Raw genomic sequence first — 13,375 nt, forward strand, 5'->3', positions numbered from 1 at the left:
TCTTGTGACCCAGTGAGTGGGTGGGGATAAGTAGAGAAGAAGAGCTGTAGTCTAATGTCAGGAATTTTGCAGTATGCATTTTGTGTAAAGGGAGGAACAAGTCCTGAACTTCTATAAGCACAATTATCTACAGAGTAAAAGAGGTTTAGTCCACTCAGCACCATGGCCTCACTTGCTGTGGCTGCAGTAATGGGCGCAAATCAGGCCACAGTTCCCAGAGTAAGAGCTACATTACAGCTTACTATTCTAACATCTCCAGCAAAGGTTTTCCTCTATATGTAAAAAGAATAACAACATTGCCTTTGATTTCTGTGGTTATTTTAAGAAATAAATGCATTAAAATATGCATAACACATTAAATTAATTCTTATTCTATTACTACATTCGAGTTCCAAATGATAATACTTGATTTAATAAAGTCTCTGATGGATCCACATTGGCATTCAGTATATCCTACATTTAAATATTAATTACCTAATGGTATACATTTAATTTTAGAATTAATTAGAATTATGTACAAAACATAAGAATATTATAGTAACAACAGTCTTGGGGTTTCTGTTCTAAAGCAGAAATAGCAATTAATAACTGCTGTATGTATTCATGAAGTGTGTATACAACTACACGGAATAACAAATTAGACAGAACACCTTAGCTTTGTTGTACAGAGTGAGGAAGGAGGGGTGTGTTGGCTCCGTCTGGTACTTACCATATATGCCTGGTCAAGAGCCTGTTTTCTATAGTCTAGTTCTTCCTCCAGGTAGCCTTTGATTTTGCAAAATTGTTCCTATAATAAAGGGTCACATTGACAAACTGAGAAAGAAAGCTCAGCTAACTAGAAAGTGATACATGAAAGGTACACGGATAAATGTTTTCTCTAGCACACAAGACAAATTACTAGACTTGTAGAACCATATTTTTTTTCTGCAAAGAAATTAGTTTAACTTTCAGTCTCACACAGGGAATGTGAAAAATCAATAGGAAAAAAGATAAAAGGCATAATCACGTGGAAAGCTCTTACTGACTTTTAAGCCAGCCTGAGAGTAGCTAATTAAGAACAGAGTTTAACCCAGTGGCTGTTAAATAATAACCTGTGTGAGTATACTTGGCTTTTCATTTCTCCTGCCTTCACACATAGAGACCCAGTCATCTTTGGAATGCAAATATTTGAAAGAAACATCTGCTGACTATGAAATTTGCTTTTATCATCCCTTATAATCATGGAGTATAATAGGTATTTATAAATAATTTATATTATAAATGGAATAGTACATAAATGAAACCTAGGGATGTTTTAAGACTACATAAGAGCATATGTGTAGATTATATGCAAAGCTGTGGCATTTTATAAAAAAAAAATTTGGCATCTGTAGACTTTGGTGTTTCCAGGGGATCCTGGAATCAGTTCTCCGAGGGCACAAAGGACAGCTGTGTATTGATATAGTATATTTTTCTAAGAATTTTAGGACATTTAACTAGATGATATATTATGGTAAACAAACTTGACTGTTTCAAGTTAATTGATAAAAAGATGAAGGGCATTTTAAAGAGCCAGGGTGACTCTGCTCTCACTGTCATTTGATGACTATTTATTGGCCCTTGTTGCAAAGCTAGGAGAGATAACTGAAGTTTTCTCATTGCTGGTTTCTACTTTTTTTTTTTTTTTTTTTTTTTTTTTTTTTTTTTTTTTTTACAGTAGCTATCCTAATAGATGGAAAATAGCTTATGGATTCTGAAAAGCAGAGTTATACACCCATCAAGTCTGTAATTTTTACATGGTAAATATTCCTAGCAGAAAAACATTATTCAGCATGAGAGAAAATATTTAATTTAATTTTTTAACATTAGTTTTTATAAATATTGCCAGGGTACAGTATGCTTTGGGGGAGACTAGAGCTGAAGATAATCAGCTACTTATGAGAAATATATCCCACTGTCTGTACAGAAATCAATAGGGCACATATGAGCTCCCATGAGTTACAGATAAGACACAGAGGCAATGTTCACTTCCAGACATTGTACAACACTTTGTCTGGTGGCTCACCATGTCACTTTCTAGTTCCATCATCTTCTGGTGCAGGGCGGCCTCTGCTCCTTCAATTTGTTGGATCCACTAAAGGGTTAAGAAGACAAATGTTTAGAGTGACCTGTGGTATGGATTCTGTAGGCTGTTCCCTGGTGTGCTTGGTCTCTCCCTTTATGTCTCTGGAAACTAACGGAAACTTTAGGTAAAAACTTAATTCATTTTTATCTCTAGGACTTTAGACAAAATGCTGCCATCTTTTGTGCATCATTAATTCACCAAATGTCCTCTGGTGTCTACTACATATCAGCTCCTAGGGCTTCAGTGATGAATACAGTTAGCAGAGCTTTGGTACCCATGAGGCATTTCTTTGGGAACCAAAGTCTAACAGAAAACCGAGGGATGTTTGGAAAAAATCTGGAAGAGAATTTCAAAGAACACAATGTTCAATACCTCAAGGTTAGAGAGTCATAGGGAGTGTTCCTAGTGAGAGTGAAATTTGGATCTATGAAAATGATTCTTGTAATGTGGTAATTGAAGGCCTTTTAGACAAACCACACAAAGAGAATGTATTTCCTACTACTCAGACTGTACCCTTTTGATGTGCTGTTAATAAGCACATGGTGTTTGGGTCCTATTGTATGAGAATACCATATATATGACTTAATTGAACCAATGATCTGAATAGGTGTCTAGCAAGGTGAGTGCTAGCTTAGACCTTATGGATTTGTGATTGAGTATAGTTATGCAAGAATACCAAAGAGAACCTCCTTGGTTCCTGTTCCAATTCAGCTTCTCTTTTCAATGTGGCTTTGAAAGGTAACCCAATGTCTCTTTAATTATACACTTTTATATATCAAGTTGTGTTAATAATAATAATTCATTAAAAAAAATAAAAGGTGACAGCTGAGCTGTGAATCTCTCATCTCCCTGACTATACACACAGAAACTTCTTTAAGGACATTTCAGTCAACAGCTATGGTTTTGTACACAGTATTGCTTTTCCAGACTCTTCTATTTTCTGTCTCTTTATCTTTGAGAAATAGTGTCAGTTTCAAATCATTCATCTGCAGACACTACAAACCTCAACCATGCCATTGGAAGCTGGGTATATACATATTGTCTCCTGCTCCTATTTGTGTGGCTAATGCAAGTTACCATTTATAAATGAAAAATAAGGCACCTGTAAACTGGATTTGAGAAACAATGATGGTATGTGCAGTTTGTGATGCAGACCTGAGCCCACTATGCTTTCTCACTTAAAGCCACTACTTTTTATGTAAAGACACACAAAGCTCTCCTGTTGGAATTTTGTCTGGGCATACACTGTAGCTAAAACCATACTCCCAACTCTTATTTAAATTTGTAGTCTTGAGATCAAAGATGAAATTTGGAGTAACTTGGCAATAGAACCAAACAAGCGACTCCATGGAGAAGGTGACTCTGATTTGAGTTGCACAGATCTGCACAAAAATTGGTTACACAACCAATGCCCCTAGGTAAGCCTTATTCATCTAGCCCCTTGTTATCTACCACAATGTTAATATGGAGCTATTACCCATTACTTGCTTAGCTAGACACTGTTCAGCTGAAAGAAAGACATGAGGAAAGACATGTATTAGATCACAACATATCCAATGATCCAGCTGCCTAGTGTTTTGTACAGCTTGCTTAAGAATTTCTTGAACCAGACAAGCATCTAAAGAATGATAAAGATGGACCCTGGGTCTAACTAATTCAATTATCTTCTTGGGCAGAGCACCCACATTTTCCTTGCTTCTGATTCCGTGAAGAAAATAAGGTGATATTTAGATTCAGTAGTTATAAGAGTCCAGTTCAAAAGAAGCACTCTGCACGTATTCACTGCGCTTCAACCGTCTTTGCGCCACACTCACTCAGGGACCAGGGTGATACTCATGGACCTAAAGAGATGCACAAGGCTAATTCTTGTTTTGTTTTGTTTTGTTTTTTAAATCTCTCCAGGTCACACCTTTCATGGAATCAGCTCAAGCCTTCTTTACAGTCTCAAAGCAAGGCAATTCTACATCACATTAAAGGACTATAACTCTTTGTGCCTTCAACTGAGTAAGACCCTCTGGCCATTGTTGTTAAATAAAGACCAGAATGGCTGATACAAACTGTGCTGTTTCTTAGAGTATGAATGAGTTCATTCATTCACTTTTTCAGTAAGCATTTACTGATTGACCATCTCCTCTCTAGCTGCTTGAGTTGAAATAGAAGAAATAAAGGGAAGAGAAACAAAGACCAAATTCTTGGTGAATGAGGTGTGAAAGTTTGAATGATAATGAGCCCTATAGGCTCATAAGACTGAATGCTTGGTCCTCAGTTAGTGGAATGGTTTCGGAAGGATTAGAAGGTGTGGCCTTGTTGGAGAATGTGTGATTTTATTGGTGCTCACCATAATGGTCATGGACTAACATTTCAAAACAATAAGCAAGTTCCCAATTAAATGTTTTCTTTTGTAAACTGTCTTGCTCACAGTGTTTTATCATAGTAATAAAACAGTAAGTAACTGAGATAGGTGGGTAGGTATGATAACCATGAGGTGGAAAGGGAAGATGTGAGTATCTAGATAAAGACTGCAGGGCATAGGACTAAGTGAAAAGTGAATAAGAATAGAGAATGCACTCCCCCACACATGCATACACAGGCATGCAAGTGTGCATACAGAGAGGGTGAGGAGAGAGAGATAGATATATAGAGAAAATGGAGAGGGAAGAAGGGAAGGAGAAGACAGGTAGGGAGGGAGACAAGGAAGGATGAAGATGGGGAATTATAGAGGAAAGGAAGAGAGAGGGAGAATAAAAGAGAAAGAGATAGGGTAAAGAAGAGAGGAGACACAATATAGAACAAGGGAGGTTGGAGGGGAGGAATGCTGAAATAATCAGTAGGTAAGGCTTCAATCCAAAAAACTCTTGGTAAATTTTGAAATCTGGACTTTCTATAGGAAAAATACGACACTATTAAACTACTAGGGAGAGGAAAGAGAACATGAGCAGGGTTTTAATTAAATTCTTAGGGAAACAACTCCTAAAATAGCAACTTCTCAATTTTCTGTTAGTACAAATGCAAATACTTCAACATGCATTTCAGACAGAAAAGTAAGGCCTTTCTAACCTGAAAAAAAAAAAAAAAAAACAATCATTTTCACATTTTGCAGAACTGGTATTAGTTTCTTTTATCATTTGCTAACTAGTCAATATCAAAACTTTCCAAGAGATGAGCAAAATGTCTTTAGTTAGAACACATAAATGTGGTTTGATTAAATTGATATCAATTAATGAATCATGTCATTATTTTGCATTTTTAATTCTATAGCACTTTCTCCTTTTTGTTATTATTTTGAGAATCAGAACAATGCTATTTGACCTGTAGAATTTGATTTCAGATGAAAAAAAAGAGTATTTCTCAGGGCTTCCTGTTACTTTTAACATGATCATTATGCCTTTTAGAATTAAGACACCATCTTAATGGATAAAAGCAAAAAAACCTTTCATCTCATTCAAGTATGTGCATGTGACTCTCTGCTATGTGTGGATTCTCTTTTTAATTAATTTTTCTCGGGAAAGGTTCTTGCTATGTAGACCATGCTGGCCTTGAACTTGTCTCTCTGCTTCCCAAGTTCTGTGAATAGAGATTTGTCCCATCACATCTGGCTCTATACTCATTCTCCTCCGGGCTTCCCAGTGTTGGTTCTCTCCACAGGTCATTTACCAGATGTAGACACAAGGGGTCAGCCGTACACCAATACTGTCCTGCTTTCAGCCTGAAGCTGCTTACGCCCAGAACCAAGCCACAGATGCCATGGAGTAAGTGCGTACTATAGGGACAGCTTGGGACTAGAGCCACTCTACTTTCACCAGCTCTCAGCAAAGCCCTTCTTGCTTGCTTCCCAGGTTGCTATGATTGCTTGAATAATATAACTGAGAAGGGTTTTCATATTGATGAATGCTATATTTTACAGATGACTTTAAAGGAAAAAGTATCTATCCATCACAAAGGGATTTACAGACTTCTGTCTGCACTCGTGCTCCTGGGTTGAATCACATTTATTACCTATTGGATAATGTAAGGCTGGATGTACAGGGGTAGGTGCTTCACTCTGCTGCCCTCAGACACCCAGCTAGACAGCACTGGATGATTAGAAATGCAAACTTTGCTCATTACCTTCTCTGCCAGAGACAGCACAGTGCTGGCCTGAATTATGGCCACCTGTTCTTCATTCCTTAGGTTCTGGAAAAACAACAGAAAGAGGATAAGGTGAAAATGTTTACAGCATGGAGAGCATGTATGCTGTGAACAGAGCATGCGTGCAAATAGCCTCTGCACATCCCTGCCTACTCCTAACTATTCCTCAAAAAGAGTTCATCTAAAGTCTGCAAAGTCCAGTGCTTTGTGCGAGTGTATACTCAGTTTATTAGAAGTCATGCTAGGCAAACCCAGAGCAAGGAAGGAGCTGTCTCCACACACAGCAGTTCTGACAAGATTTCATTGGTTCCAGTTTTCAAGGGGAAAATGGCATACATTGCTCAATGTACTCTGTGAGCCATTCACCTTATGAGCTACTATGAGTGATGCTGCCTCTGAATTAACAGGGAGCTGTTAGAAAGAAAAAGGATTATAGCCTCCTGCTTCATTTATGGGGCTGCCAACAACCCTAGTGTTAAGCAGTCTTTTCGACCGCCTGACTGATTAATTTTACACAGAATGCCCGTGAGCAGCAGACAGGCGGTAATTAGCTTTAATCACTGCAAATGTGATCTGCATTCTAACCTGAACCGCTTCTATGAAAAGCTCTTTACCATATCCCCTTTCTCAGTTACCTTCCAGTCATTGCTATGGCTGTTTTGGCTTGTGGGGCTCTCACTGTGGAGGTACATGCTTAGGCAGATACACTGTCTTTCTTGCTATAATCTTATGCCTGGCATCCTGGCAAGAATTTCTTAACTCTGTTCAGGCCAATTCATGCCCCCACCATATTTAATGATGTGTGACTTACCCCGTTATCACCTAGGATATCAAGCTGCTTTATGAGATCGGGGATGTTGACATCCTGCAAAATCAAGGAGATGCATTCAGGGCAGGGCCAGAGATGGTGGACAGAACACTGAAAGAAGATTCACTGGGCAGCTAGCTCAGTGGAAGCAGTAAGAGCCATGCAGAGAAGCTAAAGGACCAACCATAAATAACAAGGGCAACCCCAGGTCTTCCTCAGAAGGAAGTCCTCATGCCTTTCATGGGGATGCATGGCAGTTTATATTCTGGGTAACAAAACCACGTCATCTCAACCTTAATATTTAACAAGTGTTCTACTGAGTGCTAAAGAAAGAGCCACATTTGATCTAGTAAATTCCATATTCTGAAGCCTAAGACCCTCCCCCAAAGGGCAAAAATCCTCCTATCATTAAATCCACCAAAAGCAGAAATGACTGGAGGACTTCAAAAGTTTCCTGTCTTCAAAAGTTTCTTCTCCCTGACTTCAAAAGTTTCTTCTCTCTCGAACACCCCATAGCACTTAGGAAGCTTCAATAAAAGGCCTCATGACAGATTCTATCAGGCCAGCTTGGATTATATTTCTTGAAGCACATAGTTTATTTGTATTTCTCCACAGGTAATTAATGCCGTTTATTTTAATGCATGCTTTGATCCCGCACCATTCTGTATGTCCCTATGATCTGAATGCCCCATCTCTGTCCTTTCCTATTATCTTTTATAAATCTGTTAAACATTCATTTTATGTCCTATTGATTTCCCGATAGATGTATGGCTATTTTTTGTCTAGCTGTCTAGGGATTGACACACAGAGTGGCCATGAGCAGCCTTTCCTTCCCCAGTCCCTGCTTTCCTGATGTCTGCCATCCGATGTGATGTCAGCCTACCTTGACACCTTCTTTCATGCAGTAGATCTGCAGGGCACTCACACCGTCCGAGAAGGGGTGAATTTGTAGATTAAATGGAGGGGATCTCCTCTCTCTCTCCTTGGAATATATGAGGAGAAAAGAAGCAGCACCAGCTGATTAAACACTAAGCCACGTGCGTCTCTTTATTCTATTCCAGCCATTTATCAATGTGTCATTTGGCCAAAAACCAAAACCAAAACAAAAACCCACCAACCCTCAAGATGTATGACAAAATTGAATGGAGGAGAATTAAGCAGTCAACTAAAAATATGGGAGAAGAATTTATAGACTGTGCCATCCATCCTTGAAAACTTTTGTTCAGGGGAAATGTGGAAAGGAAAGTAGAGATGCGATTTAAACAATATGAATATTGTTTAAATTATACCCTGCAGGTCTCACAGGGTGAGCTTGCTATAAAGGTTTATGGTGGCACATAGCCTCTGCGTGTTGATCCTCTCATTCTTTATCGAGAAGATATGCAAGCTGCAGGGGCAGTCACTCCTCTCCCCTGCAGCACCCTGATGGTTTACTTTACCATTCGGCATGATCTCAAGTATATCGGTGGCAAAATAATGTAAAATTCAAGCAGTGATTTGGCATCACCGAGAACTTCAGTCAGATTTTGTAGACTACAATGATGCGGTATGACATGTTTTACTGTAAAACATTAAATTCCCCAAACAAGTACCTCACATTTAGCCCGAATAATGTAGATATTTCCTAAAATCCATCACCTGGTTGTTGGAAAAGCACAGTTCCTGTGAGGACAGTCTCAAGCTTCTTTAAAACGTTATCACTACCAGACAGATGTCGGCAACATTTCTAAGGTATTTAGTCTTGATTGTCACAGTTATACTATCTGGAACAACCTCTGGCGTGTAAATGACAGTATGACTCTGAAATGACTAATTCACGGTCTGCACAAGGCCATGCCAACATTAACACCAGCACTTCCTTACTTCCAGTTCTAGGTTGCGGAACTCCAGCAGCTCATTCTGGTCTCTGGCATCCTGAAGTTCTTGCTGTAGCCGGTGATTCTCTGCTTCCTGCTTCTCTATCTGATAAAGTAAACCCCAGAGTTAGGTGAGCACAGTAAGGGGACACCTTTGCAGAGCAACCATGGAGAGCTTTCATCCACCCACTGAGCAAGTAGACCATGACAATAATCCCAAAGGGTTTGGCTTTCCTTGTAGCCATTTTCTAGCTGATTTGGGGAGGCACAGAGACAAATGCCCAGAAAGGCACACGAAGGCTAGAGGTCATCTAGACAGTGAATTTGAGACACTCACATGTCCTGTGTGGATCAGATACAGTGTGCTCAGAACAGATTTAAGAGTGTTTATGAGGGAGATGAACACTCATTTCTAAAAATACCAGTTATCATAGGAATAATTTTACTGTTAATTTAGATCTTATAATTATATATGTTTCTGGCTACAACCTCATCAATTCATGGCCATCTTACAGCATTTTGTATGGTGGTAAGATCTGACGGGTATTTTTGCAGTTATTCTAAAATATGTAATCACCTCAAATAGCCCTTACCTATAAAACTCAGAATTGCTAAAAAGAGAGAGTGAAACTCCTTAAAATGGAATTCCAAACCTTAGAAAAACTGTTCACTACCAGATAATTAAGTATTCAATGTTGCCAGTGTTATCTCTGCACAGTCATATGTGAACATGTAAGCACACATGCACACGTGTGCATACACACCGATGTACACATGCAAGTATAAGCAGTCCTGATCCATCCTGTGATTCCAGGAGCTTTTTCTGTTCTTATCTATATGGAAAACACTCTTATATTTTCTTTACTACTGAGGAAATCATTAACTTCCCTGAATGCTAAGCTTTAAACTCCAGATGAGCCTCTGCTAGCCCAAACACTCAGAAATGGCACCTCTTCCTCCATTATCCTGTAGAACTGTTTGTTGTTTCTTATTTACTACTGATTGGTTAGTTTTCTAACACAGTATTTTTCCATGTCAATTAGACTGGCTTCAAATTCCTGTCCTCCAGTGACTGTTCTGCCTTAGTGTCCCAAGCAACTAAAACTATAGGTATATGCTGCTACATTATGGTCCTGTATGACGTTCTCAAGGGCATCCTGTCCAACCTGATGAAGCGTGAGGCATGAGATTGAATCAGATGTGCATTTCGTGTGCCGGCCCATAGAAGGGCTCATGTCCGAGACTCCTGTCGATCTTAAGGGATCTGATAATTGTATGTACTTTGTCATTATGGAAGGATCACTATGTACAGTGACAGTTTAAAAGCTTAAATGTAAAAATGCAAAAACTATAACTTTCATGGTAGAGTAAATCTCATTTTCCAAAACATATAACTGAAAATAAGTAGGATTTGTGTGTGTGTGTGTGTGTGTGTGTGTGTGAGAGAGAGAGAGAGAGAGAGAGAGAGAGAGAGAGAGAGAGAGAGAGAGAGGGAAACTCTGTTTCTGATTTAGAAGACACAGCTCAAAAATCCCTCTTTGTACCAAAGTAATCAAGAAGAATGGCTGGACTCAATTGCACGATAAAGGGTTATAACAGTGCATCACTAGGCATCTCTGATATTAGTAGGACAATAGCAACTGAGCAATCGTGACCTTCATTAATATGACAAATAAGGGTGCTATCCACTATGCACCCTGTCAATTTTTTTCTGTGTCATTCACTTGTCACTTGACTCCCACTCCCTACACATCTCTCTCTCTCTCTCTCTCTCTCTCTCTCTCTCTCTCTCTCTCTCTCTCTCTCTCTGTGTGTGTGTGTGTGTGTGTGTTTGTTGTACAACTACAAGGATGTGGGTACCCAAGGAGTCTACAAGAGGGTGATATAGCCCTTGGAACTGGAGTTATGAGTGCTGTTAGCCACTTGCTGTAGGTTCTGTAATTGAACTCAGGTCCTTTGAAAAAATAGCATGTGATTTAAAATGCTGAGCCATCATAAATACCTGTAGCCAAGTGAATTTTTTAATTGACTCAGCTTTTTATTTCTTTTGTAACAGCAATTGAACCCAGAGATTTAGGTGTGATAGGCAAGTGCTCTACACCAAATCTTTGTTTTTGTTTTGTTTTGTTTTGTTTTGTTTTTTTTTCTGAAACAGTTTCACTAAGATAACCTTGGACTCACCATATAGCCTTAGGAGACCTTCAGTTCTGATCTTCTTACCTTAGCCTCTTAAGTAGCTAGACACTTGTGCTAAGAGACCCTCCTAACCACATTTGTATAGAAGCTTTAAGGTCTAACTCATCTGGAGCGAGACAGGCTGTTCTAGCCTTTCCAGACTAGATGGGAACATCTTCATCCATCTCACTCTGACCCAGGCAGAGTGGCCAATTTTTGTTAGTTATCAACTATTAAAAATAAATGGAAATAAGGCTGAAATATTCATATATCCTATATTTAGAAAGCTTTAAAGTTTGTTTGTATCCAGTATAAGATTTGTTTTTAATCTTTCATTAGACTACAGAAAGAATGTATCAAAGAAAAAAGTTACCTTTAACCTTGAGATGTTCTATGGTGCTATATTGCCTCAGATCAAAAGGCTGTGGTTAATTATATCTACTAGGTAGAAACATAACTTACTGCACTAACCAGTTTCCTGGACATAATGTTTTTTTTTTTTTTTGTTGTTGTTGTTTTGGATGCTTCTAAAAACTAAAATAAATCCCTTCCTTTATGATGCAAAGAAAAGAAATAGCCAAGCCTACCAAATATGTCCAAAAGTGAGAACATCATCTGTGAAAGTTGGAGCACAGATATATTCTGCCACTTTCTTACACAAACAGCATATGCAGTGAGGATTTGGGGGTAGGAGTGGGGCCGAGGCAGGTGAACAGGAGATGCTCATGTGCATGTGCGGGCACACATATATAGACATACAACATATATACAGTACATATATGTGGATAACGCATTGGCGGGGCACAGGATTCACATCCTCACTAGTATGCAGCCATGCATGAGGGCCACTCAACTGATGGGGATGGGAGTAAGGGATGCGGTTGAGCACTGAACTGATGGGTGATGGGGGTAAGGGATGTGGCTGAGCCCGCAGCAGAAGACAGAGCAGCAGTAGGAGAGCCTCCCCTTCCCTGGCCCCTGTGCCACTCCTGAGAGCACCCCCTGCTGCTCCTGGATCATCATTTTCTCGCTGCCCCACTAGGGTGGTGCGCCCAACATACCTTTTCTAAAAGCTCCTGGTTTCTCTTAATGAAAAGTTGTTTATCTTCTACCCAGTGTGAATCCTGTTTGACAAAGAATATCGCGCAGTCAGCATTTCAGAGTGCCAGGAAAGAAGTAGCATGTGCCCTCAAACCAGTTGGCCGGAGCCATGTTCTTTCCACCCAGTTTGCCTGCAGAGGGTAACTGGTTCTAGGAAATGATGCCCACCCTTTCCAGCAGCTTTTTCAACATTGCCAGGAAAAATATAGTCCTCTCTCCATTGTCATTTTCTACCCTCTACCTTTTCCAGTCTGAATAATCCAGGACCAGCCTTCTGGGGACTCAGAAGTGACCACACAGGCAAAAAGTGAAACAGGTCAGAATGCACACGGGCTCAATACGTATGAATGGAAAACATTAAAATGTAGAACCATATATGTAGCACAGAGGCAAAGAACGCAGCCAGGGAAGGGCAACCCGCTGCCTTAGCGGCTTTGTCGCAGCGCTAGGCCTAATTGACTGAGCACCTCTTCCACTGGCCTCTCTCTTGCCCAACTTCACCCACTGTGGGGGGGGGTTACATTCTTGGAGAATAACACCAGGGACAAGGACTAGTTTACATTCTGACACAATCTGAGAAAGGTCACTGTGGTGAGCCAAGCCATGTCCTGGGTGTGACCCATGCAGGGGTGAGCCAGAGAAGAGTTGGTGTGTTGGTGTGAACCGGCTGCCACTGAGGGAAAGCTAGCACCAAGCACCTACCTGCCCTTTCTGAGCCAGCGTTGCCTCCAGATCTTCGATTTTGGCCCTGTACCTCTGCACCTCTGCCTGCAGCTGCTCTTGTGCCTGGTGAAATCAAAATTCCAGAGCTTGGTGAGTAAAATGGCCTTTCAGTGTGTTGTCCTTTGTTCATCAAGTTTGTTGTCCCTGTTGTCCAGTGTGTTCAACAAGTTTGTTTGTATAAGGGAGGGATTCTTGAGACTAAAAGTGTTCGGCTAAGTTGCCTTGATCTAATGATCTAATAAGATCTAGTGTTTTCAATAAACTTCCCTGGGATGTCATTTGTCATCAATAATATTCGCACTCTTTAGTAGGCCATTAAAGGACTCACATCACCCTCCAGACACCACCTAGACTTCACCTCTGACCCATGGCATCCCTGTTTCCTACATCCTTGCTGGCAACTCACCACTACTCCATAATATAAACAAGCTTGCTGTCTGAGGGGAAACAAGTCTGAATTTCCTCTTCAAGTTCTATTCA

The 13,375-nt window shown here is 40.0% G+C and overlaps 1 protein-coding gene across 3 annotated transcripts in view; it reads right to left on the reverse strand.

Annotated features, from left to right (window-relative positions):
• The window catches only part of JAKMIP2 (janus kinase and microtubule interacting protein 2), a gene marked incomplete at both ends in the record, with an annotated part of 55,367 nt that overhangs the window by 16,022 nt on the left and 25,970 nt on the right, over positions 1–13,375 (reverse strand). For 2 of the 3 annotated variants that reach the window (XM_080920272.1, XM_080920273.1), the window contains 8 exons: positions 710–787; positions 2,045–2,113; positions 6,212–6,277; positions 7,044–7,097; positions 7,924–8,022; positions 8,904–9,002; positions 12,133–12,195; positions 12,875–12,958. In XM_080920272.1, the coding sequence (XP_080776398.1) occupies positions 710–787; positions 2,045–2,113; positions 6,212–6,277; positions 7,044–7,097; positions 7,924–8,022; positions 8,904–9,002; positions 12,133–12,195; positions 12,875–12,958 (612 nt within the window). The remainder of the gene's footprint in view (positions 1–709; positions 788–2,044; positions 2,114–6,211; positions 6,278–7,043; positions 7,098–7,923; positions 8,023–8,903; positions 9,003–12,132; positions 12,196–12,874; positions 12,959–13,375) is intronic. The other variant, XM_080920274.1, reaches the window with a different exon arrangement.

Source organism: Micromys minutus (genome assembly GCF_963924665.1).
Source record: "Micromys minutus genome assembly, chromosome: 8".
Lineage (NCBI taxonomy): Eukaryota > Metazoa > Chordata > Mammalia > Rodentia > Muridae > Micromys > Micromys minutus.